Source organism: Rutilus rutilus (genome assembly GCF_951802725.1).
Source record: "Rutilus rutilus genome assembly, chromosome: 1".
Classification (NCBI taxonomy): domain Eukaryota; kingdom Metazoa; phylum Chordata; class Actinopteri; order Cypriniformes; family Leuciscidae; genus Rutilus; species Rutilus rutilus.
The window spans coordinates 33221146-33248563 of NC_140209.1; the positions used below are offsets into that span (position 1 = coordinate 33221146).

A 27418-nucleotide genomic window follows, 5' to 3' on the forward strand; every position below is an offset into this window, starting at 1 on the left:
TAAATAATTTGACGCAGACCGTTTCCAAGGAATAAAGAAAAAAATAGAAGTTTTTTTGACTAAAATATGTACATTTTATATGCAATTATACAAAAATTAGACATTTTATATTTGACAGTTTAAACACAATTCAGTTTTCACTAATGCAAATATACCAGAATACAAAACTGCATCAGACAAAATTCAAATCATGTCTTTGTTCTAACAAGACTACATCAGCAATGAAATATCCTGAAGCTCATTTAGTGCTCATTGTCACATCTTTGTGATTGTGAAAAGGTACAGTAGCACTCTTTCTGTCTGCTGAGTTGTTTCAGTTCAGCTTAGGCAGGTTTGATCATCATGGCCACTTTCTTTAGGGCGTACGAGCCTCCATGGAACTCTGCCCAGTAAACGCCATCCTGGTATCGACTTCTGTAATGGCCGCCTCTGTACCACACACCGTTCAGGTTTGAGTGGGCACACATGTGGTACCACCAACCGCCCTTCTGGTAATGAGCGCAGTTACCTATGGAGGACAGAGAATGTGGCTTTTAAAATAGTTTTAAGGACAGAAAAAAAAAAAAAATAATAATAATAATGATCACCTGAGTAGGCATCCTTATCACGGTCCAGAGTAGTGAACGCTTTATTGTTGTGCCATGAGAGGGAGTCTCCTGCACTGCCTTGGTAACTGCCTAATCGTAGACGATACCAGTCGCTCTCCGCTTCCACCTGAAAGCTGTCGTACTCCGCAAACACCTGTCGTCCTTGCCAGTCTTCCATAGCAACTCGCAGCTTGTACTTGGCCTGAGAGGTGAGCCAGTACAGGTGCTCCAACCCCAGCCAGTATTCTCCATCCAGATTCCCAAAGCCTTGCTGTGTATAAGAAATAGTCATGTATTTAATTTTGCATTAAAAAGTACATTGTGTGCATTAAAAATGCAGATTTTTTGCTCATAAGCGCCCTCCATGGACCCTGTTTTGCCGCTTATGTGGCATCATGGCACCAAAGTGTGGAACGTAAGGGTTGAGACCATCAGTTGTGTAGGGCCATTGAATTTGAAATTCAACATTGAAATTGTAGAGCCGTTTAGTTTTCAACTAAAAATGGAAAAAAATATATACGTTTTGGCCATTTATTTACACGAAAACAGCATTTTGGGGGCCTGAAAACTCAAACTTTTGAAAATGGGTTTCAAAGTGCATGGTTTTTTAAAACTATTTTGTGTAAACTACACAAAATGTGAATTTGTGAAAATGATGATGTCATGTGCATGCATATTACATGTTCAGTCTATAGCTGCTTAGTGTTTCTTTACAAAGTGACATCGCCAACTACTGGCCTGGCATGAATAATACAGTGTTTTTTTTGTTTTGACGTGAATGGAAATCTTTTCTGTTTTTGGTACATCGTTGTCGTGTAAATGTACCCTAAAACAGTATAGACCATTGTTACCCATGGCTAATATTTTTTAGATCAAAGATGAAATACACTACACAACTTGTAACTTAAAATGTGAACAGATTTCAATACATCATACACTTGCCGTTACAGAGAAATTTTTTTACATCATACACTTGCCGACTTTGTAAATAGTTACAAAAATGGGAAAAAATTGACATAATACACTTGATGACTGAGAATGACTTTAAAGCAACACTAAGGAACTTTTCCTCTTCGGTCGCCCTACAGGTTGGAAGCGGAATTGTCCATTACCGCTGTCGTAAATAATATAGCCTGCTGCAGCCTACTGTCGCACGCATGCTCGCTGTTTATCTAGCACCGGCTTTGGAATGAACGATGTCCACAGACAAGGTAGAGTATGTTGCATGATTTCATGAAAGTATGATGTATTGCGACATCAGAAACGAAGAAAAACTAAATAATAATTGTAACGCTTGACGTAAAGCAAGTCAAATTTGTAGTTTTCTTATGTCTCATTCGAACTACAGAAACGCGACCCGGTTTGGCAAACTTGCATAGTGTGGTTATAGCAGATATAGGGCTGCAAAGCGAATCCAGAAGTGCCTTTCACCCTGTTACGACTTGATGAACCACTGAAACAATGTGTTAGTGTTGCTTTAAGACAAGTCATTTCACTCGGCGGCCATCTTTGAAATGCCTCTCGGTCATGCAAGTGCAGCTCCTATCTCTTTGAATGGGGAAACGTCAAATTCACCAAAGCTGTTCATCAAGCTTATGATTAAATTTTATTTTTGAAATCACCAATGAAATCTGACAACAACTGTCTCATAAATGTTGTTTCTAAATGCTCGAATCATGACAGAAAACATCATTTTTCAGGCAGGATCAAGCTAATGCGCATACGAAAAGGAAGCGCGCGTCTGACTGTTTCTATAGGAACCGGAGCTTCTAATGGTAGCTGCAGTGACACGATGACTCTACCAATCAGCGATTGACTCTTATTTAGAAGGCGGGACTTATTTTGCCATATTGAGCTTTGCACTTTTCAAATGACTGATCTCCTCCAAATGGATGGAATCACAGTATGTACTATGTAGATAAAAAAATGATATCTGTCAACTCCGACTGACCCAAAAATCTGCAGACTGGCTTTGACTTTCGACAACTAGCATCAAGTAGATGGCGACAAATAGCTGTCTTTATGAGTGAGCCATTAATTCATTCATTTAAACACACTGATTAATTCAGGAACTAAACAATTGATTGTCTTAATACGCGAGTCATTGTATTAGTCACTCAAACGATTTGTTCAAACACACTGATTCATTCAGAAACACAACACTGATACTGTGGCTGCAGCATTCTTAACCCTGCATATCAGACACAAAAAAAAAACAGTATGTGAAAATAGTAATGTCCAAATTGACAGTATTCATAAAACAGTAGGCAAAAAGTACCCGGATGACCTACTACTTCCAGCGAGATTCTGAAGTGTGCATCTGATTTACTATCCCATGAGGACACAAGAGAGGATTTGTGAATGGCAGTGAAGCAAGACAACTTCTATAATAGCAAGTGTTTTGTTTCATGCACCTTGTACTGATCCCAGGTTCTGAAGAAGTTGACTGAGCCATCCTGTCTCCTCTGGATGACGGTCCAGCCACCTTGAGCTCTGCTCTGGTCACACCAGGCCTGCAGCAGACGGTTAGTGTTGCGTGGTCGCAGCAGGTAGATACCGCTGCTCTTCTCTCCTGACTCCAGCACATGATGACAGTCATGCCACGGCCCTTTAAAGGAGACAGTGTGCTGCTCATTCATATTTAGTACATTTTCACATCACAATCATCTATACTACTGGTCAAAAGTTTGGAATAATTAAGATGTTTTAATGTTTTCGGAAAAAAAATATTTTATGCTCACCAAGACAGCATTTATTAGATCGAAAATACAGTAAAAAACAAATGTTGTGAAATAATATTACAATTTAAAATAACTGTTTTCTTATATATTAAAATGTAATTTATTCCTGAGCATCATTACTGCAGTCTCACATGATCCTTCAGAAATAATACTAATACGATGATTTGCTGCTGTGTTATTATTGTAATTGGTAATCAATTATTAATAATAGTCCTTACTGTTAACAATTTTGGATGATTTAATCAATCAATTCTATCTCTAAATCTTACTAACCTCAAACTTTTGAATGGTATGTATCATGATTTCCACAAAAATATGAAGCAGCACAACAGTTTTCAACATTGATTACGATAAGAAATCGGCGAATCGGCGAATTAGAATGATTTATAGGATCCTGTTCATTTGCTGTTCATTTCTAAGAAATATTCCTGGTGTTTCTTCATTGATTTTATTTGTGAATCAAAATGTTTAAAACAAAACATGTTTTCATGGGAATATTGTTTTCTATCTTCTTGGTCTTTTGTATAGCATTATCCTTCCATGAAGTGGCATCATTTGGTGGGAAAACAACCACAGATATCACCATGTATTAGCAATGGATTTGATGAATTTGTGACGATTTGTGTTATTAGTTGGTTTGTCTCAATTCATAAAATCGCAGTAATTGATCTTTTGGTCAAACAATCAGCATGATTAAAATTGTAACACTTTACAATAAGGTTTCAGTCGTCAACATTAGTTACTACTTAACACGAACTAACAATAAACAGTTCTACTGCATTTATTAATCTTAGTCAATGGTCATTTCAACATTAACTCATTTTTTTTAAATCCAAAGTTGAATTTGTTAACATTTGTTAATGCCCTGCAAACTAACAATGAAGAATTAGATTTATACTAAATGTTAAGAAAGATTAATAAATGCTTTAAAAATATATATTGCTCATTGTTAGTTCATGTTAGCGCGTTTTATTGTAAAGTCTTAACATGAACGCCAAGTTGGCTCTCAATCACAAGCACCTTGTGACCCTGCTCTTTTTGTTTTAACTTTTAGAGTACTAGATAACTTTTAGAGAAGTTAGGATATGGGTGGTTTCTATGTTTGTAAAGTTAGATTCAGCATTTGTTTTGAGCACATAAGATGGAGGTGCTGGACGAATGGTAAGGAAGGGCTACTCTGTTGGTTCAGAAAGCAGCAAGGTCATGATCTGTATACAGTATACAGGCGTCTCTCAGACTTCATTTATCAGCTCACCGTAGAGGAATTCCCACTCCCACAAGCCAAAGAATTTCACCTATACAGCACATCACTGCCATCTTCTAGATACAGACTAAAATCTAAAGGAAGTAGTTTGCATCGTGAGATTTATTTATAAAATATATTTAAAATATATATATGGGATTTTGATCATTACAATTTTTAATTATCTTATAAAATGATTTTAGAGTTTTATAAATTCATTCACCATTGCCTTTTACAGTCTCCAACAATTCAGTCTTCTATCAGTGTATGTCCACACGTGCTCTAGTTTTTGTTCATTGCTGACTAACACCTACTCCACCCTTTAACAACTTTTCATAAGTTACAAAGTAGCTTTTTTTAGAACGTTTTTGCAAACTGCCATAGCTTTAAAGCATTTTTTTTTTTACATTTTCAACTTCCTTTTGTGTGTAATGTTGCTGTTTTAGCATGAAAAGGGTATTCAAAGTTACAGTCACTGCAAAGGGAGTTTTTTTCCCCTCTATATCAATAAGCATTGTTTCTGAACTCCCTGAAACACCTCCATTGTAGTCTTGAGTTTTCTTCCAAGAACGTACACATCACTATATTCCTCCTTTGAATCATTTTCGTCCCAGGTATATGCAAACAAAACAAAAAAATGTGGCGAGGCCTGGTTAAGTTAGTAGTGTATGGAGCCCCTAAAAGGACATGGTAATGGAGGGGGGCGGTATTTCAATGCTTTTGTGTTCCCCAAGAGACTTTGCGTTCGCTCAAAAGCATTGACGTATAATTTTTCCTCCCATGTTTTTTTTTTTCACCACCTTGTCCCTTTTAGGGGCTTTGAAGTAGCGTGTTAAACATCGTGGTTATGATAAGGTCCAGCCGACCAATCAAAGAACACTGCGCTTTTCGGAAGGAGGGGCTTCATAGAGACAGGAACTAAACAGAGCGTTACTGACAGACTGGGAAGAGAGGTGCTGCAACAATAGCCGCGTTTCCAACGAAATTACCCGGAACAATTTGTCCCAGGAACTTTTTTTTACCCCAGACCTGTTGCTGTCTGCGTTTCCACCGTAGTCTAAAGGGCCGCGAAAATTAGGCAAATTAGTCCGGTGACGTAGGATTGCGTGCTTCTTTACAGTTCCCGCTGGATTTCATCCTCTGAATTTAAGCTTAATAAAGCCTGAACCTTGTTGTCAGTCCATCTGTCGTATTTTTTAAACTCCATTGTGGATTCTATAGCAAACAACTGTTACTGCACGCACGGCAACAGATTTAAAAAAAATGCTGCAACCAATCAAAATGCGGCATTAACTCAACCAATCAGAATGTCCAGCACCCAAGTCACACCCCAAAAAGTTCCTGAACTTTGAAAAAGTACTACCTTGCAAGCAGGGACTTTCGGAGGGGGAAATATTTATCCGGAACTTCATCTCTAGACCCTGGTTCCTGCGGTGGAAACACACTGAGTAAACACAAAGTCCTTAGTTCCCGGGGAAAGTTCCTGCGGTGGAAACGCGGCTAATGTTAAATATGTGGGCCATTTTTTTTTTTTTTACATTAAAGTACGAAAAGCTATTCTAGTAGTATATGAGTCGCCTGTAATTTATGGGTCAGCTGTAATCGCCGGCTGTAATTTGGGTCTGTTAAATGGAAACGACATGTGTCCTGTAATCTCACACCCGAGTTGGCGAAGGCAAAAGCATTGCATTGTAATTCAAGGGTTGTGTCACAAAGCTTTTATAAAGGTGGTGATTAACATGCATGCGTTATGTGCATGTGTGTGTGTGTACTTGTGCTAATACACAGTTTTCAGCCTGAGCGCAGCTCTCACAGTCTGTACGTCAAGTGAAGACTAATGAGGGTCACCACCTCTGATAAGACACTGTTTGGAATTCTCCGAGATAAAGCTTCCTGACTACAGGTCACTAACACTCAAGGCTATTGAACTCCTACATGAAGCACAGATAGTTTCCCATATAACCCATATCTGAGATTCTCACTCTTCTGCTTTTGCATTAACATATTACATTTACATTTATGCATTTGGCAGACGCTTTTATCCAAAGCGACTTACATTGCATTTCAAGGTACACATTTTTTTTAGCTGCTGAGGCAGTTGTCACTAATTGCTTATACTTTATGTTATAACTTAGAACAAACACCTAACCCTGAATATTCAACTTTTGTGTAACTGATCCAGCACCGTTTGTGCTGCAGACATGAATGATACCTCAAACGTGGTGGCTTGTTGTGGCGAGAAGTGCTATTGCTTTTCTAAGCATTTCCTAAGATTTTCACTTGGTGGTGGATGATAAAACGTGCAAAAAAATCAATCGAAGGAGGGACCACATTGGGTGGGCTCTTTCGACTTAAAGGAGCCGTATGTAAGATTGTGGCCAAAACTGGTACTGCAATCACTTTCAAATGACTGTAGAGCGGTGTATCCCCTCCCCCTCCCCCCTGACTCGAGGTTGCCAGATAGGCTGCAGGATCCAGCAGGAACGTAGGCTGCTACGTAGCTGTGGTAACTAGAGCAGAGCTGGCAACCCCGATGCCGAAACACTACTGACTTCGTGATTGGTAGATAGGTGGAGGGTGGGGCATCAGGCCAAAACACAAGATGACAACATCAACATCAGTTGAGGGCTGCAACTTCACTTTTTAAATGACAATATCCTGGCCGGACTACTGTTGTCAGTGATATAAGTATTTGAAATGAACATGATTTCTTAATGTCTAGTGACATATCAGGGCCATTTTATGATTAATTGAAATACATTTCTTACATACAGCTCCTTTAAGTCAGTAAGTCCTAGCAACCACTCTTAACGCCCTATAAACAGCATAGCAACACAGAAAGGGCTAGATGTACTAACAGCTTGTTCCAGCACAAACCCTCTTTTGCCGTTAAAAAACTACTGAGACACGTAGTGAAACATTTGTGCTGAAAAGGCGCGGACACTGTTATTTTTGCTATATATATTTGCTCCAAATATAAATTTGGCTAACCTTGAATATGTATTTCTAGTTTCCCTTTCAGACGCAAAATTGATTGGAGGAGAGTATTTAAAAGAATCACACAATGTGTTTTACTAATGTTTGCGCTCGTAATTTTACTGCTATTTTCGCCATTATTTACCGCTCCAAAAAAAGCAAGTCATTGGTCATTATGGAAATGATCTGGCTATGTCTGTGTTCTTTTACTTAGCGCGTTCTTTTACTTGCTTCTGATACATCAGAAGATCACGCATAGAACTTTCCACTCCCATCGGTGCTAATTTTGGCATTTCACTCTCACGCTAATTTGAACTTTGAACATTTATGGAATCTTTCCAGGTTCTTTACACTGGAAAAAAGGTTCTTTAGATTATTAAAATGTTCTTCACCCTAAGGTTCCTTGGGGAACCAAAAACTGTTCTTCTATGGTATTTCTGTAAAACCACCTTTTGGAACCTTTATTTTTACGAGTGAAGCCTTTCGGGATTTTTATGCTACCTGGAGATTTAGTCACAGGGTAACTGATGAAAGGTGTGTCAGTTGGTGGACTGGGAGAGTCATCAAACATCTCCAGTGGTTCTTGAGGACTCTGTTCCTGGTGCAAATGGACACTTTGGTCTCTTTGGACATTGCTGGTAACTTCTTTAGTCTCTTTGTTCTCTCTCAAACTACTTGTCTGTTGAACCGGTAGTGGTGTGGCTTCCTGTAAAGAGATTCATAAGAAATTTTACTTGTGGGGGCGTTGCGGAAGAGAAAACTGAGAGCTCAGATGGCTCTTACCTGCAGTGTTTTAGCAGGATTCTTGAGCTGGCACTGTTTCTCCAGATGTGCGATTAGCTGGCTCTGGTTGCTCACTAGAGAAGTGAGTGTGTCATACTTCTTTTCCAGGTCTCTGTAACTGCTGGACACCTGAAGCACCTGTCAGGATTTGCCATCAAACGGTTGCAAAGAGTGATCAAAATATTAAGTATAAAACTTCATAAGTGGTCCAAATATAAAATAACGTTCCATAAAAATAACCTTTTCAATACATCCCTTGAAAAAAAGAAATGAATTAAATTGTATTGAATGTGCACTTGAAGTGTACTTCAAATCTTAAAGTGATAGTTCACCCAAAAAATTCAAATTCTGTCCTCACTTTTTTCCCTCTATACTATGGAAGTCAATGGGGCCCATCAACTCTTTGGTTACCAACATTCTTCAAAATATCTTCCTTCGTGTTCGCAGAACAAAGAAACTTACACAGGTTTGGAACAACTTGAGGGTGAGAAAATGATGAGAGAATTTTCCTTTTTGAGGGAACTATCCCTTCAATATTAATTTAAAGTTATAATATGTAAATGCATGCATTTTGCGAAATAAACTTCTTTGAAATGTAATTCCAGCACTGTGCTACAACAACCACAATGAAATTAATGACCCTTCACATTAGATAATGCTTTACACATTCACATTTTGACCACATGATGTCGCTACACACAAAGAGAGCATATTGTGTTTTTGAGTCAATTATGGAAAAACCTAAATAAAAACAACATATAAATTGCTTTTAAAAACTGCCGACGAAAAGCAAAAACGTAGGTATTGTTTCATAAACGTAATGTCTAATGTTAAAGTTTGTTTTTACGTTATATGCTCATTGGAAGCCGGACATGCCGATATTATGGAAGACGTCAAATGACGCGACTCGCTGAGGTAGGAGGGGTTGATCAATGTACCGACGAGTTCACAGGTATAATGTCTGATTTGAGTGCCGTTCCAGCCATTATTCCCAAGAACGAGTTGGAAAAATCCAAATTCCGAGCTGTCTAGAACGCAGCATCACACCATGCCTCAAATATGATGATACACACGCAGTCACGCACGGGCGAGTGACGTATGTACGCAATTTCCCGCGAAAACCATCCTGACAGGTAACATATAGCTTTCCATAGTAAATTAGGGTAAGACAAAAACATGTTTTAGAAGAAGTAGGCTATTGATGATGTATTGATATGCTAATTTTGAACAAAAAAAGTTATATGGGGTACATTTAAATCAAATTACATTTTAATTTAACTGCAATTAACATGCAATTACTCTTTTTAAAAGCATTCTTTTTTTCACAAGGACATTTTCTTTGGTTTAAATTAAAATCTATGACTTTTCATTGCACATATATTGTATTGTAGCAAATCTGCGCACAGTTTGATGTCGTTGAGATGATCTCTGCTGAAACTTTAAAGGAGACACTCTCAGGGAAAATATGAGATGCTGGAGACTCCGCTTGCTCTCCATTTAATCTCACTGCTGTCTAGGTGAAGCAACTGAGACAATAATCAAACAGTAATTGTTTCTTCACAGTATGAAAAGCTACCTGAGATGTTGCGTTAAGCACCAAACTCTCGAGCCGCCGTTGCTCCGAAGCATGATCCTTCTTCTGGATGATCTCGTTCAGCAGTTGGGCGTAGAGTTGGGTGATGCGGCCATTCATGCTGACGCTCTCCCGGCGCAGGACTCTCATCTCATTGGCCAGTGCGCCTTCCTTCTCCAGTTGCCCACGCATTGTATCCAGCTGTTCCTGCTGCCGGTCCAGCAGCGCGCGCAGGGATGCCATCTCAGAGCGGTTGACACGGGCAGTCTCAGTGCTCAGGCAAAGTGCCCCTGTTAACTTCTGCTGAGGCACGATGAAGGTGTAGGAACAGCGGCTCGGCTTATTCTCTGATGCTCGAGACGGCCTTTTGTGACTGGCATCCTCCTTGGAGGTGTTTGCATTAGAGGCTTCCTTGAGGGCATTTACAAAGCACGCCCCAGCCAAAAACAGCAGGAGAACAAAGGCACGAGTCACTGGAATCTCCATGAGTGTGCTACTGTTCCAATGAACTGTCCAATAAAATCCTAACAAACAAATAATACAAAGTCTTAGCAATTTACACAATAGCATAAATCTCAAATGAACTCTCTTAATACAGTTTAACTTTCTAGCATCTTTTCTTTAGTAACTCAACGTTTAGACCGAATCTGACTTGAGAAATTGTAATAAACAGTTACTGTATGTCAGATCATGTGTTTAATGTTTGACTGAGTTTAAACCAGATAGACAAAGTCGCATCCACGAGTAGGTCAGTCATGAACGGAACTGAAGAGGCCTGCAGTTTTTGATGCATGCCAGATGTTTCTGTTTAACGATGGGGGGTAAAACATTTTGCCTTTTCTTGGGTTAATTAGCATGTCAACAGAAACAGAGCCTGAGTCAAGCCATCGTTTCATCTGATCGTCAATAGCAATTGCTAAAGTCAATATACTGATGAAAATGACAGCTTTGGCACACATCATAAATATCATAAGCAATTAACAGTCTAAACACTGACTGAGACAACTACTTAAAAACAACTAAAACAAAAGAACTAAAAAGACCATTGATGTCTATGGAATTATAATTCTCAGTAAAAAAAATACCAAAACTAATAGCAAAAGTATGTTGAAATGTTAATGTAATGTAATGTAAATGTAAATGTAAATTATCATAATATATTTTTTGAACAAGTTTCACTCATTAAAAAACTGCATTGTTCCACTGTAAAAAAAATTAGATGATCAATACGTTGACAACATATGTTTTTCATCAAAATAAGTTAAGCAATTTTCAACTTTCTTTAAACAAGATTCAACTACTTTTTAAGTCGTTTTTTTGTGATTTAAGTTGAAATGACTTACATTTTTAAGTACAATGAACTTGGATGTTTAAGGCAGGCAACTTTATAAATATATAATTAGTGCTAATCGTGATTAATCACATCTAACATAAAAGTCTGTTTACATTATATATGTGTGTATCACACATATATTTATACATACTGTATATATATATATGTGTGTGTGTGTGTGTGTGTGTGTGTGTGTGTGTGTGTGTGGTGTGACACAGACAGACACACACACACACATATATATATATATATAAACATAATAATATACACACACAAAGTTTTATGTTAGATGTGATTAATTAATCGATTTAACAGCACATATATATATATATACCAAATTTCAAAGTAATACTGAAGAGGAATTCCAACAGAAGCACACATCATTTATGTAAATTTAAAAAAACTAATATTTCTCTTACCTCCTCAGTTATATCACCAGATGATCTTCTCTTTTATTTTTGGTTTTGTTTAACTGATTACCTCGTCCTCCCGACTGATGCAAGCTAAATCTTCTGATCTGTGCGTTATATAACTAAAATATTATAATATCAGTGAAAAATCCCTATCATAATGAGAAGCACAGTTTAAACATGGCCTTTGCCGTTAATAATTGAACAGGAGGACTGAAGCAGTGGATGTCTGGTCGGTGCTCTGGCTGGTCTTCAGTGGAGATCTTCAAAGGCTGAGGGAGACACCCAGACTGACAGTAAACTTTTAAAGCAGGATAATCAGCTCCTGTCAGAGGATCTTTAAACAAAGAAGAGTGTAATTACAAACCATCCTAATGAGACCAGCGCCTCTCCTCTCTGGTCCTGTCCCACACGCACCACCCTCTCCTTCACTCCTGTGACCCCGTCCATCGCTCAGACTGACCATGATTGTACAATGTGTCGAAATACAGCTTATAGGGTTCTATAAAATTAATTTTTTACGTTGTTTCCATAACAAGGCAGCATTTTTACAGTATATGTGCAGGAAATTACTCAAATTCATATGATTATTTACATGATTGACATTAATTGAAATAAAAATAACTATTAACGTCTTAATAGCTGATGATATTTTCTACCCTCTAACCTGACTTCTAAACCTTATTATGTTTACAAAAAAAGTGAGAGATGAAAACGATTAGGAATAAAAAAGAAACACTAAACAAGAAAAAGAGAAAGATGACGACACTGCAACTTTTTAGATTGTTGTAACTCACATTCGATTTTGAATCAGATCAATAGAGTGATTAATTGAGAATGAAGAAGAGTAATCTGAGTTTAGCAGTGGATATTTCCTTAATAATCAAGCATGGATAGTTCACCCAAAAATGAAAATGCTGTCATCATTTACTCACCCTCAAGTTTGAGGGTTGTTTGAGTTTCTTTCTTCTGTTGAACACAAAATAAGATATTTTAAAGAATGTTGGGAACCAGACAGTGATGATACCCATTGAGTTCCAGAGTATTTTTTTCTTACTAAATGTTCATTTTTGGGTCAACTATCTTTTTAAACCTACCAATGTGTGTGTGTGTGTAGTAATTCATCCCATCCAAGAGACGGCGCATGTAAATCAAACATGCATCGTGCGCACAGCGTGCAATACATTGCTTATGCGCATGCGCAACCACGCCACATGGTTAACAGCAGAGTTCCAGGATTTTCAATTTCAAGATGGACTCTAGTTAACAAGACATGTGAGATATTTTAGAAAAGATTTTCGCGTTAAGCTCAGGTTCAGTTTTCCACTCTAAGTTTGGAGAAGTTGTACTGTTCTATAAAAAATGGGGAAAACAAAGGTAACGTTATGTGTTTAACTTGCTTCCTGAGGTTACGGTAAACGAGACACGGCTAGTCAGCCTGTCTTTATCTGTGCAGTGTCTCTAAATTTCGTAATTGTGACGATTCAAATTTACAGTAAAATAAAGAGAAGAGTTACTTGTTACACTTCTGTTTTTGTCTCATAGACTAAGAACCAGAAGAAAGCCCGCGAGGCTGCCAGCGTTCTGGCGGAGGAGTCTTACTCCACTGTGCCACACACCTTCGTGTTTCAACGGGGTCAGATCGGTAAGAATGTCGGTCAGCTGGTGTTGGACATGAGGCGAGTCATGGAGCCTTTCACTGCCAGATCTTTAAAGGTGAACCTCGCGATTACTCCTGCTCAACTCTGCGCTCATTCAAAGTCTCATGATCATACACTGAAACCGGTGACATGTTTTGCAGGTGCGGAAGAAAAACATTTTGAAAGATTTCGTTGCTGTGGCCGGACCGTTAGGAATCACGCACTTCTCAATATTTACCAAAACAGATCATTGCGTAAACATGGTGAGTATAGTTGCATTATGAGGGCAAAATTCACTATCTATTTTCTAACTGTATATTGTTACTCTTGTTGTGAACAATACTTCTGTTCTGTCTATATTTTTTGTACAAAAATGTCAATGTCAAATATCTCCGTATTCCAGTGAAATGACAGAATTCTCTCTGATGACGTTTGTCAGTCTTCTCCAATCATTTAGTCTGCTTAAACTCCGCCCCCATCTTACACTTGACTACATTAAAGAGATAGTTTACCCAAAAATGAAACTTCTGTCATCATTGACTCACCCTCATGTTGTTCCAAACCTGTATGAAAAAAGAAGATATTTTTAAGATTATGGGTAACCAAACAGTTGATGGTCCCCATTGATGTCCATAGTATGGAGAAAGAAAATTACTATGGAAACCAGTGGGGTGCATCAACTGTTTGGTTACAACATTCTTCAAAATATAATCTTTTGTGTTCAGCAGAAGAGAGAAGTTCATACAAGTTTAACAACTTGAGGGTGAGTAGATGACATAATTTTCATTTTTAGGTGAACTATCCCTTTAAGATATTCCACCATCCAATCAACAACCAACACACAGAACCCTGCCCTAAAGTTTTTTCTTATAATGTGTTTCACTCAAAAGTGTCACAAAACAGAAGAAAAGATATGTCGCTATTTCTGTTATATTGTGACTTTAATGAATTTACATTTATGCATTCAGCAGATGGTTTATCCTAAGCAAATTACGTTGAATTATTACTTTTTTATCCGTTCTTGCTTTTCCTGGGAATCAAACCGATGACCATGGTGTTGCTAATGCCATGCTCTAATTTTTGAGCTGCAGGAATGTTTTTTAAAATGATAATAAAAGCAATGAGTTACTGGAGGCTTTGACTCTGTAGTATTAAGTATGGCTTCCTACATAAGGTAAATGTCTTTTTTGCTGTTTTAAAGTTCATGGCTGGATCATCTTCTCAGTCTTTTTGAGATAAAGTATGTTAACAAACTGAAATGTCTCTTTCTTTCTTCACAGAGGCTTGCTCGGCTTCCCAAAGGTCCAACGTTATATTTCCGTGTTGCAAAGGTATATAAATGCACTATCTTTGGTTTGATTTCTCATATTCGAGGGCACAGATGATGATATTTTAATATATTGACTGTTGAGTGATGTCTCTTCAAAGTAAACGTACTGACGTGTCTAGTCTCACTTTGAACGCATTATGAATGCTCTTCTAAATTAATTTGTTCTAAAAGCAAATTGTCTCTTTGTTCCAGTACACGCTCATCAAAGATGTAGTTTCATCTTTAAAGAGGCACAGGATGCATGACCAGCAGTTTACCCATCATCCTTTGCTAGTGCTGAATAATTTTGGCATAGAGGGCATGCATGTCAAGCTGATGGCCACCATGTTCCAAAACATGTTCCCCTCGATCAACGTACACAAGGTAACTCACTCGTTCGCTCACAGCTGTAAAACGTTTCTTAACTCATGATGAAAGTATAGTCTTCTGAGATCTGTGAAGTGTACATCCAGCTGATATTTTTGTCTTTTTAGTGGTGACATAATATAAAGGTTTCGTGCTTGTTTTAATCATTCACCTCTAATCTCTCAGCTCAACCTCAACTGCATAAAAAGATGCGTGCTGTTAAATTACGATCCAGTGTCTCAGGAAGTGGAGTTTCGTCATTAGTAAGTAGCCTGGATTTGTTTTTTGTAACAAAGTAAATTTGCACATGATGAAAATTTGAAACATGACTTTCCTGTGATTGTTTTCAAAGTAAACGCACTGATGCACCCTAAAACAAATGCTGTGCTGTGTTGTGAGGTTTGTTACGATGTCTCCTAACCCTTTCCATGTCCTTCTGTAGTAGCTTGAAGGTGGTGCCCGTGGGCATGAGTCGAGGGGTGAAGAAGCTCATGCAGGAGAAGTTCCCCAACATGAGCAAGCTGGAGGACATCAGTGAGCTCCTCATGAAGTTAGTCTTCCATGAGCTGGAGATGATTGGCATAATTTGATGCATATGATGAAATGTATTAAAATTGACGGAACAGTGATGTTTCAAAGTAAACGTTCTGATGCACCAGCTTCATGCTTATATTTGTATTTTAAGTAAGTGGTTTTATAAGTCACACTTTTGTTGTCCATTGCACTTTTCAGAGGCGTCAACCTTTCTGAGAGCGAGGCCGAGCAGGACGGGGATCACAACATCACGGAGCTTCCTCAGGTGTACTCGGGTCGTGGGAACATGGCTTCTCAGCAGAGTGCAGTTCGGTTAACTGAGGTGAGGAAACTCCTTGCAAGCCACTAGTCAAGTCGCGTGTGATGCCTTTAGGGGTTAGTTCACCTGAAAAGGAAAATTATCCCATCATTTACTCCCTCTCAAGCCATCCTAGGTGTATATGACTTTCTTTCAGCTGAACACAATCGGAGTTATATTAAATAATATCCTGGCTCTTCCAAGCTTTATAATGGGAGTGAATGGTACCTGAGATTCTGAAGCCTAAATATCCATATTTACATCTTTATAATCTATTCACTGGCTCTACACGAATCTAGTTCCAGCGGACCCGATGCATTACGTGTTGACGAACGTGAAAGCACAGAGGGGTAGAGCAAAACGAAACACCGGGCAGAATTAGAAGTCTAAAATTTCTATATAAGAGAAGAGGAGCTTGAGTTTGTTGCCCAGTCCTATTTGTTTGAACTTCGAGAAGCATCAGCTCTCACCTAAGCTTATGTTACTCCTACATCATAAGTCATGTGTCAGGTCTAGAGATGCACCGATTGATCGGCTGGTGACCGGAATTGGCCGATTTTCACGTGATCGGCCATGACCGGCGACCGGCCGGTCAGTCTGACATATGCCGATTTTTATGCCAGTCAAATGCACTCGGGCGCCGCATGATTAACCTTTTGAGCGGTGCGGTCTCATATATGGGATTGTTATGTCTGTGCCCCTGAGAGTATCGTTACGGCGCCACATTTAGAATGTTCAGTGACGTCGCATAACTGCCAGATTCAAACTGTGCTTTCGCGCGTTGGCTGGCGCTGAGCCAGAGTCGGACGCGTTCAGCGCTGTCATATATCACAACTAAGCAGTGTTTTCAACCTCATAATGTTTATTTTAGGTTTCAGATATTTAAATACACATAAGCACGAGTAAAACAATACATTTGGAGTTTGTAAAACACACTAATGTCTGTGGAAGCAGCAATAACAATCTATTCAAATATAATTTGCCGACATGTGTTATTCATATCAGACAAACATAATGGAAGTAACTATAAAGTTTACTCTATTCTTCTCAGTTCACCGGCCAATTTCTTGCATTTATTTCGGGAGAAATTGATGAATTCACGTGCTGTAATCCGACAACATAGCGGCGCCCATCTCATGTGTTATAGATCAAGATTATTTATAAAGGTTTTAAACGACCAAACACACTCACTTACACGTATTTGAGAATTGGAATATCAGATATCAGGGAACTACACTGCGACCAAAATGGTCGCATATGCGACCTTTTGAAATGTCATTGCGACCCTAATTTTTAATGGGTCGCAAATGTATCACTGATTATATGCTATGATTTACTATGAGCATTTATTAAAACCGAAATGTGTATTTTAAGAATACGTTTTAACGTACTCTGAGCATTCAACACATCAAGTTGGGTTTGGTTTTCGGTACGCATTTTTAAACCGAACGGTTCGTTGGACCATTTTTCCTGCCGACAAAAATTCCGTTATTTCAAATGTAGGCGCGTTGCGCGTGGCAAGCGCGCTCATAATATAAGAGACGCCGGCGCGACCACAATATTGCCCAACATCAAATGGCAAACGTAATGCAAGAGGAACGAAACTGCTCGTTATAGTGTGGTTGAAGGACCGTTTATCACTTTGGACCAAAGCAGCGCGAGCCGATCGTGATCATGCGACACTGTTACTACACAGCGCTAATAAGAGATCCAGTAAAGAAAGCATTTGAATTCGCCACAGAATTAATAACATCGCTGCGAGATCTAGGGAGAAACATTCACATTTCTCCGTTATTAACGGATCAAACATTGTGCCATGAATGATCCAGTGTCCGATCAGCAACATTCACCATGGATTTACTGTAGTAACTAACTGCATCCATGTAAGTTTGGCAGGAATAGTAGGCATAATGCCTTCAAGTAACATTACGTAGGTTTTATTTTGACATTATGAATACAATTGCTGCCCTCAAATGTTAATCTGAACTAAAATAAACCTTTGTTTATAACTACTACAATATTACATTTCATGTCAAGGAGCTGTTTTGTTTTATATGCTCCTAAGAAAAGTCAATTATAGCTCCAGAATTGCTCAAAGTAAAAAAAATATATATATATACTTTATGATGTTAGTTTTAATAATTTTTTTTTTTTTTTTTTTTTTTTTTTTAAATTAAATCAAGGAAACTTCTCTGGCATTTCTTTCTTTTTGCTGTATCGAAAACGTACCGAACCGTGACACAAGTGTATCGTATTGAACCGAACCATGAATTTTGTGAACCGTTACACCCCTAGTATCCGGACATATGAATTTCGACACCAGTGGCTCGAAGAATACCAGTGGTTAAGGTACCAAGATGAAGCAATGCACTGTGTGTACTGTAAATTCTGTGGGCCTTCAATTGCAGGACTGTCCAAATTTGTAACTGCGTCAAAACAATTCAAACACGAATCATTGAAGCTTCACAATGACAGTATGAAGCACGCGAATTGTAGAGACAGTTGTGTACTGTATTTTTTTTTTTTTGCAGTAAATCTATCCCAACCAATGTTAAAGAAAACAAGAAGGCATGTGGTTTAAAAGATGGCAAGTAAAATAAAAAGCACATCTGTATGCAATACAGTTTCATTATTGTTCATTATTATCCAGAGCGGCTTACTATAAATAATTTGTGCGACCAAATCATGTTTTGCGCCAGTAACTGAAAAAGTTAGTAGCGCAAGTGCCACCAGTGGAAAAGATTAGTGTAGTTCCCTGGATATATATAGTTATGATATAGTTGATGACATGGTAAGCAAGTTTGTGAATATTTTGAATAAAAAAGGAAAAGCGAAATAAAAGCGACACATCTGTCATACAGTATTATTGTGGCTGCGGTGCATTGCATGACACGTCGTCATGGAAACATTAAAGGGAATGTTCGCCTTGAAAAAACTCACTTTGGGGGTGGGGGTGTCAGTTAGAATATTTTAAATATTACCGTTACCGCAAACCAGTTATTATACCAGTTTATAAAGTTATATGGATAAATATGCATATTAGCAAAAAATATGGATATTTTTCTTACAAAAACACATCGCTTTGCTTCTGAAGGTCTTTATCAACCCACTGTAGCTGTATGGATTTATTTTATGAAGGATGGATGTGCTTTTTTGTGCTTCAGAATCTCAGGTACCATTGCAACTTTTGACATTGTTAAATCCTTTGTTGGTACTATACGGTTATCCGGACCACATGTGACCACAACCGCTCTTGGTTGGTCGTAACCCCAGTGACGGGGTAGGTTTAGGGGCGGGGTTTAGGTCATCAAATAGACCCCAGTGTGGTCCGGATAACCGTATAGTACCCCTTTGTTTCTTCTTTTTGATGTAAAATGTATTTTGTGTAAATGTATATTTTTCTATTTAACTATTGATTAGGTATTTATTTTTTTACCTTTTCTACTGCAATGTCTTGCAATTCCTTAGCACAGTATAAGTCTACTTGGTCAGTGGGTGGCTAAATGGGGGTTATGGGTTACACTTTAATATGTTGTATATCAAAAACAATAGTCTCCGGTACCATTCACTCCCATTATAAAGCTTGGAAGAGCCAGGATATTATTTAGGTTAACTCTTGATTGTTTGGCTGAATGAAGAAAGTCATATACACCTAGAATGGCTTGGGAGTGAGTAATTTATGGAATAATTTTCATTTTTGGGTGAACTATTCCTTTAAAACGCTGCCTGATTTGGCGTTCACTTGGGTTTGGAACATGATGGGTGTCTGTTCTGCTACAGATTGGCCCCAGAATGACTCTACAGCTGGTGAAGATATTAGAAGGCATGGGAGAAGGAAATGTGCTCTATCATTCCACAAGTAAGTATATCTTTGTGTAAGAGACCGTCTAGAAACAAAACGTAGTCATTACTGAGCGTAATCCTGAGCTAGTCCAAATTGTGCTCTGTCTGCAGTCTCAAAAACGGAGGAAGAGCTTCAGGAGATGCTGAACAGGAAGGAGGCCCGTCTGAAAGAGAAAGCAGAGCGGAAGAGAAAACAAGAACAGAACGTTGCTCTAAAAAAAGAAAAACGCGATCAGAACAAGTGAGTAGACATCCATTTGCTGCTCTGGTGGTGATGAAACGCTAGATGTGGTGCAGTCTTGTGGTAAAAGAGCAGTGTTATTAAAGGGATAGTTCACTTTGAAATTAATTTTTGATATGTTTTAGCTTACCTCAAGGGCATCCAAGATGTAGGTGTCTTTGTTTCCGCAGTAGTTTCAATTTTGATATTTTTAGGTCAAACCGTTCTTGTCTGTCAGTCATATAATGCAGGTCGATGGTCATTGTCTCAAAACACAAGCACAGAGTCCAAATTAAAACAATTCCCCATCGTAAGTACACATTGATGGCCTAAGACACGAAACGAGCGGTTTGTGTGAGAAAACGAACAGTATTTATATCGTTGTTATCTCTTGAAAACAGCACACGTCCAAATGATCTGACGGCGCGGGCGGGTATAGATATATACATAGATGTCGCCTTGGCTACGGTTTCGTTCCAATGAACTGCAGTAGCGAAGGCGAACACCATGAACACCTGTAAACAGTATTATATTTATGGTAAATATGGCGTCTTTATGTTAATGATATAGTATTTGGTCCTAAAAGTATTTAATTTCTTAAAGGAAAAGGAGCTTGGAGGGAATCAAGAGAAAGGGGCAGCAGGAAGGGCAGGTGTCCGATGATGAAGTGGAGGATCCTGGGAACCAGGAGGACAAGCCGCCAGCCGAGGAGTCTGAGGACGAAGCAGATTATTACAGGCAGGCTGTAGGGGAGGAACCAGATGAAGGTATCATTTCACACCTAATTATTTGCAAAGTTTTACTCTTATCATTTGCAGTGGTGGTAATTTTGTTCTTTGACTCCATCTCAGACATGTTTCCTGGTGCAAAAAGGAAGCGCGGCCCTGGAAAGTCACCGAAACCCTTCAAAAAGAGGAAGCTGTCACCGGGGAACGGCCCTCCCCAAGACAGGAAGAGTTTTAAGTCGCCTGATAGGGGGAAGAAAGCTGGTGGGCAGCGGTTTGGGGATAGAAAAGCTGGTGGGCAGCGGTTTGGGGATAGAAAAGCTGGTGGGCAGCGGTTTGGGGATAGAAAAGGGGCAGAGGGGAGAAACAGGTTTAGGAAGAGTGAAGGAGGCAAGAGGTTTGGTGCAAAAGGGGGAAAGGGAAACAGATTTGCAGGGCAGAAAAAAGGAGAAACTGGGAAGAAGTACGGCGGACAGAAAACATTTAAAGGACGTGCTGGTATGAAACGCCAGAAAGGCGCTGAAGGAAAAAAGGACTTCAGGCACAAAAAAGGAAAAAGCTAAAGGAAACGAAAATTAACCACAAGATGGGACTGTTGCTTCACTGATGCGTCAAGTCTGATGTATCATTTCCATGCAAACATCAGCAATAATTCTGCGTAATGTCAGACTTGTGCCTTGTATAAATGTTCACAGAGTTGCATGCAATAGCCAATAAATTTTCAAACCGTCACTGGAGCGCGCTAGTGTGCATATCTGTGCTTGTGTGAGTGATTTCACACATTCAAAAAAAAAAGAAAAAAAAGTGTACACTTTGCATGAGACAGGAAGTTTGACTGTTTCAAGGGAGACTGTCGGAGTATTTAGTAAAGCAGAGATACTTGGTGAGTTTTATAAGCTTGTTTGACTTTTAATTTAGATTTGTTTATCAAATTTAGATTTTTTTTATGTTTATACACTATTCCATACAATTAAAAAAAAAAAAAAAACTGCAGAGGATAATATAAAAGCCAGGCTTGTTTCTGTTGTGTTCCTCGTGTACATGTGCTCAGTACAAGTAGCCTGTTACATTGTATTAACATGTTATTACACGTCTCAGTTGAGTAAAGGGTAATTGATATATAACTGTACTTGATGTGGATTGATTGGTTTGAATACATGAAGGTATCTGTGCGTGAATCGTATTTGGTGAAATTGTTGTAGTCATTTAAACCCATTAAGAGTTCTTAGCCCTATGTTTCCAAATTTGGTGAAATATTGTTTGAATTCGCTGCAAATTATTAAATTCATTAACTTGCATATTAAAACAAAAAACATTTAAAGCAATGCAGATACATTCTCCATTTCATATCATAAACCGCATTTGGGTGAATTTTTGCACGTGCTGAAAAGAAGTTTTGCAGTGCATAGGTCGAGCTTTGTCATCACACTTTGCTAACCCCAGTGCAGATGTGACGCATGTCTCTGAATTACAAGACTAGGTTAGTCACGTTTTTTAAAAATCATTACATCTTTTATAAACTAAGCTAAATTTCTAATTGTAAAATGTTATGTAAAAGTATTTTGTTGGCTACAACAAACCATTTTTAAAAATGCATGGTGCAAAAAACTATAATCAGATAAAGAGTTGAATCATAAACAAGGTAGCGATTAATTAACGAACAGTAGTTAATGCATTAGGTGTCAACTAACAATGCAAAACAATTCATGTTCATTTATACAACTTGAAATCTTAAAGTGTATTTTTTACCAGATTGTGCCATTTTTTTCAGGTTTGGCCTTTAAAGCAAATACTCGCTTTATTCCTGTTTTTTTGCTTCTGCATATTATATGGATACATTTATATTGGATAAATTGTGCATCTATAATTGTGTGGGTGTGTTGGTAAATAATTTTTATAAACTTAAACCTATAACTTTTTTTGGTTTCACTTTTGTTTCCCAAATGAGACCAAACTTAAGTCTGTGCTCACAATCGTCACATTTTTATGACAGGTTATTTTTGTCCTGTATGGACTTATGTGTAACCTTTTTTAATTGACGCATAAGGGTTAATGCAACAAAGATTGTTTTGGCTGTACAGCAACTCTAGAAGAAAGTCATTGTCTGGCTTAAGGGCACACTATGTGAGATGTTTGGATCAAAATATCGAAAAACCACTAGAACAATGTTATATATTTTGTTGATTTGTGTACATACATGATCCCAAATGTTTCTAAGGATGTTTAAATCCAGAGAAATAAGCAGTTTTAACCAGGACACGGACCGTGTCCGTGCGTCGCCTATCAATGACATCATACCCGCGTTACCCTTGATTTATTTTGTAGAAACCATAGAAACACCAAAGGCGCTTTAATATATTATGTGTTTTATTAGACAGGTAAGCAACTGTTTGGATACATTCATTGACAGAAAACTAATCATTGTTATATAGCTCAACACAGTTAATATTTTTGTTTAAATCTCGTTTTTGTGTGTCATGCTTGTCTCTCATTAGCAATCGCTCCAGCGGCCTCGTTTTGCTCCAACGGCCTTCGTAACGTTAATAAATCTTTAACACATTACCGGTGTAGCGACAATGACCTTCTTGTCCCTTAGAGGTGTTGTAGGATCACTTCTGATGCGTCCAGTACTGCATTTATCCCTTTATTTGTCACAGTTCCGATGCCAAAACACATTATAATCCACAAGTTAGCATTTCCACATACGATCCTGACACGTCAAAAATGGTTTGCCTCCCTCATTAGTTACACCTGACTTCACTTGCTCTCTGGCTACCTATATATCTATTAAACCCACACTCCACCCAGTGTCCAACAGTGGAACTACAACTAATTATAAATGGAGCATAATGGCTTTGCTACGCCTTTGTTTTTGAATAAACGACCTCTAGTGGTGAAAAATTACATAGTGTGCCTTTAAAGGAACACACCTACTTTTTGGGACTTTAGCTTTTTCACTGTATCCCCCAGAGTTAGATAAGTCCATACATACCCTTTTCATCTCCGTGCGTGCCGTAACTCTGTCTGACGCACCCACCGCTAGCCTAGCTTAGCACAAAGACTGGAGGTAAACGGCTCCAGCTAGCACACTGCTCCCAATAAGTGACAAAATGACGCCAACATTTTCCTATTTACATGTTGTGATTTGTATAGTCACAGCGTGGACAAATAACAAGGTCACATGAGACACAGCCGCCATCTAACCGTATAAATACTGGGAACTATATTCTCAGAAGGTGAAGCACTGCTACTTCTGCGGAGTGATTTGCTCACAGCACCTGAGAAGCCACGAGTTGAAAGAGTAAATCACTCCACCCAAGTAACAGTGCCTTCTGAGAATATAGTTCCCAGTATGTATACGGTTAGTTAGATGGTGGCTGTGTCTCGTGACCTTGTTATTTTTACACTTATTGGAAGCAGTGTGCTAGCTGGAGCCGTTTACCTCCAGTCTTTTTGCTACGCTAGGCTATCGGTGGGCACTGTTGTGCCTGAACGCGTTCATTGAACGATAGTTCATGAACTCGTTCATATTTTGGGCGAACGAACTGAACGTAGGCTACTTTATTACTGCCTGATGAACGTTACTGTGAACTCGTTCATTCGGGTGTCTGTGAACGGCACGCTCTCTCAGTTTAACAATAGGGTGCCGGGTTTCTATAGAGCCTTCCAGGCGAAAGCACACCGTAAACTGGCCTTAATATGTAGCGGAAAAAACACCCAATCTGGCAACACCAGCCACCACTGTCGCACCGCCGCATGCGTATCAAAACAAAAAGCAACATGTAGGCGACAAAGCAGCAAGGAGGCGTTGTATGATCATTTAAACGAGTGTTATGACAAGGTCGGTGAGGATTGGGAAAAATCGTACATTTCTGTGCAAACTTTGAAAGGAAAAGAAAATCCGCACTTGTTGAACCTGCCTGGTATATTTTTTCAGGATTCCAGGATTCTTTTTTTAGTAGCCTATGTACTGAAATGGAAAATTATTAAAATTGAAAAACATTTGCACCTTATGGACTACTGTCCTGTTTTTCCTTTTAATAATTCCTCATTTAAAAAAGACCATTCAAGCAGCACATTTTTAATAATTGCTGTCTGTGGATCTATATGGGCAGTGGAAATATTTTTGAAAAAAAAAAAATAGCTCGTAGCAACATATGGAAAAAAAAGAACTATGAACTAGTTCATTTTTGGAACTGTGAACTTAGTTAAAAATGTTGAAGTATGAACTATGAACTAAACTAGTTCATTTTAAAATTTGTGAACTGAACTTTGAAATAGTTCATGTAGAAAGTGAACTTTCCTAACACTGTCGGTGGCTGCGTCAGACAGAGTTACGGCACGCACGGAGATGAGAAGGGTATGTATGGACTTATCTAACTCTGGGGGATACGGTGAATTAGACAAAGTCCCAAAACGTCGGCATGTTCCTTTAAGTAAGTTTTTGATTTATTAATTTCCGTTGTAAAAAATAATGAGTTATTAAGTGACATTACCAACTCTATTTGTATTTTTTTTTAGGGGTCAGAGAATGCCAGAGACAATTTGCAACAGTTCAGACATAGCAGGCCTATATGAGTTTCAAGTCTTCCTCCTCCCCCCCATGTATGGCATTGAGATGTGTGTGGCTCTGGTGGGGAATATTTTTGCCCTGTGGCTCCTGATGACCAAAGAGAGGCAGAACTGGCACACTGGAGTAGTGTTCTCCTGTAACCTGGTCATCTGTGACATTATTTACGTCCTGACCTTGCCTTTGCTCATCATTTACTATGCCAAAAATAAGAACTGGACCTTTGGAGATGCTGTATGCAAAATCGAACGCTTCCTCTTCAACTGCAACCTCTACGTCAGCATATTCTTCATCATGTGCATCAGCGTCAACAGATATGTCGCCATAGTTCACCCATTCTTCACCCGGAGCTACGTGCGCTCTAAACATGCAAAGATCGCAAGCGTGCTTACGTGGGCCATCGTGATCATCGCTTCATCGCCAGTCTTCAAATTTGCTGGAATCGAACCGATAAAAAACTACACTCTTTGTGTCTCATGCCATGATGAAAGCATGCGCGGTACCCACTTTAAGTACAAGGTATTTCTTATGGTTGTAGGCTGCATGATTCCTATGGTAGTTACTTTTGGGTCTTATTTAGGTGTGATTTGGACCATTCTGAAAAATAAAAACATAACCACTCTTGAGAAGAGGAAAGTAGCTCTGTTGGTCGCTCTGGTCTGCATCCTTTACGCCACGTCATTTGTGCCCTATCACGTTCTGCAGACGTACCACGAGCATCTGAAGTCGGTGAAATGTAGCAACTCATTGGTGTATAATTCATATCAAGTGTCAAAAGGCCTGACCACCCTGAACATGTGCTTGCATCCGCTTTTGTACATGGCTGTGTTTGACAGCATACGGACAGCTTGCTGTGGAAGGAGCTCGGATGACTAACCTTCGTACGTTCAGTATATCTTTGGCAAAATCTCACGCAGTGACATCCTGAATGATGATTTTCTGCTAAAGCTTGTACTCTGTTCTTGAACGTCTGAAAACCACAAATAACAGAGAAATGAGAAACATTTTCCTTGTGTTATTTTTGTATTCAGAAATTTGTATGTGTATGCAAATAAGAAAATTTATGACTGTAACTGACAATTAAAATGCTTGATATGTGTTTAAAGCTGCAAAAAATACCAATTAAAGATTTTTAAGAAAAGACAGAACTGAAGAATTTTTGTGGGTAACAGATGGGGATCAGATGAAGCAAACATTGTGCTAAAGCAAATGTATTTAGATCCAAAATGTTGGTGATTTGTGGTTATTTGATATATATATATATATATTTTTTTTTTTTTTTTTATTTATTTTTTTTATTTTTTTTAAAGTAGGCTATCATAAATATTCTTTTTATTTAGAAAGCGCTTCTTTTAAAAAATTTTTTTTTTATTTGGGGTATATTGAGCTCCAATAATATTCCAGTACATTGCCATTTACAATATTACTTTCATTGGACTTCACAACTAATATTGTTTAATGTATAACTCAAGTGAACCTTAAAAGCCTGCTGTATCATATTTAATATGCAAATTTAACTTGGCTGAAAAACCTGTTGCACATAATCTACTGCATGACTTCTGTCGTCTAATAGTTTTAGTATAAATCTAAAAACGTCCCCCTTCAGATTGTGATACACATATACAATTATTTTAAACATAGACATAGGAATAACTTTTATATTGTCAGTAATATTCCAAGATGAACATTTACTGGAATGAAGCAAATTAGGTTTACTTGATTATCCATTTAAAAAATAAATAAAACATGTTAAAATGAGGGTATCAAAGATGATATATCAGGCTTTTGAGGAACAAGTATTTGTTCATCGCTCAACCATATTGCATTGCATTATGTCAAAGCTATAAAGCTTTGATCATAAAAATAGGCATTTAAATATTATCTAAGATTAGTATTTGTATGCTAATGGTTGAAATATGATGCTCAACTAAATAACATTCGCAAACCCTTTTTTTAAATAGTTTGTCTATAGGATCAATAAACTGTTTCATTTCAAATAATTACATTTTTCTGACTATTATTTCATATTGTCAGGCTTTTGCAGGGTTAAGTCAAGTTTGTTATAGCCAATTTCCCAATACATATTGATTTAAAGCAGCTTTAGAGAAAATATTCCCTTCTGCTGTTCAGCAAGACATTTGAAGCTCTGAGGCATATAGGCTGACCTTAAAATAATGTTTTGCATTTCATAGGAAAAGTTGGTAACACTTTACAATAAGGTTCATTATAACATTAGTTAATGTATTAACTAACATGAACTAACCATG

The 27418-nt window shown here is 38.2% G+C and overlaps 4 protein-coding genes across 4 annotated transcripts in view; 2 read left to right on the forward strand and 2 right to left on the reverse strand.

Annotated features, from left to right (window-relative positions):
• Nucleotides 1–57: 57 nt before the first annotated feature.
• Nucleotides 58–12044, reverse strand: angptl6 (angiopoietin-like 6). Its single transcript, XM_084408182.1, has 7 exons — nucleotides 11656–12044; nucleotides 9907–10427; nucleotides 8331–8468; nucleotides 8049–8253; nucleotides 3002–3195; nucleotides 588–858; nucleotides 58–508 (listed from the first exon to the last, which is right to left on the reverse strand). Exons 2-7 carry the CDS (start codon nucleotides 10387–10389, stop codon nucleotides 324–326), a joined length of 1476 nt encoding a protein of 491 aa, XP_084264308.1. The 5' UTR covers nucleotides 10390–10427; nucleotides 11656–12044; the 3' UTR covers nucleotides 58–323.
• LOC311304609 (vascular cell adhesion protein 1) overlaps nucleotides 7071–27418 on the reverse strand; it is a 660847-nt gene continuing 640499 nt past the window's right edge. Inside the window, exon 8 of the mRNA XM_084431734.1 lies at nucleotides 7071–7345. The gene's annotated coding sequence lies outside the window, so the exon portion shown is untranslated. The remainder of the gene's footprint in view (nucleotides 7346–27418) is intronic.
• ppan (peter pan homolog) lies at nucleotides 12853–21313 on the forward strand. Its single transcript, XM_084408168.1, has 12 exons — nucleotides 12853–13023; nucleotides 13192–13362; nucleotides 13448–13549; nucleotides 14567–14617; nucleotides 14809–14979; nucleotides 15148–15224; nucleotides 15404–15511; nucleotides 15694–15817; nucleotides 19574–19652; nucleotides 19748–19877; nucleotides 20460–20623; nucleotides 20708–21313. The coding sequence occupies exons 1-12, from the start codon at nucleotides 13009–13011 to the stop codon at nucleotides 21142–21144; spliced, it is 1629 nt and encodes a 542-aa protein (XP_084264294.1). The 5' UTR covers nucleotides 12853–13008; the 3' UTR covers nucleotides 21145–21313.
• Nucleotides 21326–26279, forward strand: p2ry11 (purinergic receptor P2Y11). The gene is made up of 2 exons (XM_084408227.1): nucleotides 21326–21464; nucleotides 25103–26279. Exon 2 carries the CDS (start codon nucleotides 25113–25115, stop codon nucleotides 26025–26027), a length of 915 nt encoding a protein of 304 aa, XP_084264353.1. The 5' UTR covers nucleotides 21326–21464; nucleotides 25103–25112; the 3' UTR covers nucleotides 26028–26279.

What these genes read in the sequence shown, in the direction of transcription:
- ppan (XM_084408168.1), top strand. An exon ending in CAGATCATTGCGTAAACATG is followed by an intron (nt 13,550 to 14,566) that starts GTGAGTATAGTT and finishes CTTTCTTCACAG; the next exon opens with AGGCTTGCTCGGCTTCCCAA. An exon ending in GAAGTGGAGTTTCGTCATTA is followed by an intron (nt 15,225 to 15,403) that starts GTAAGTAGCCTG and finishes GTCCTTCTGTAG; the next exon opens with TAGCTTGAAGGTGGTGCCCG.
- p2ry11 (XM_084408227.1), top strand. Translation starts at nt 25,113, where the DNA reads ATGCCAGAGACAATTTGCAACAGTTCAGACATAGCAGGCCTATATGAG.
- angptl6 (XM_084408182.1), bottom strand. Translation starts at nt 10,389, where the DNA reads ATGGAGATTCCAGTGACTCGTGCCTTTGTTCTCCTGCTGTTTTTGGCT. An exon ending in ATCCTGCTAAAACACTGCAG is followed by an intron (nt 8,254 to 8,330) that starts GTAAGAGCCATC and finishes ATCTCTTTACAG; the next exon opens with GAAGCCACACCACTACCGGT. An exon ending in CCCTGTGACTAAATCTCCAG is followed by an intron (nt 3,196 to 8,048) that starts GTAGCATAAAAA and finishes TCTCCTTTAAAG; the next exon opens with GGCCGTGGCATGACTGTCAT.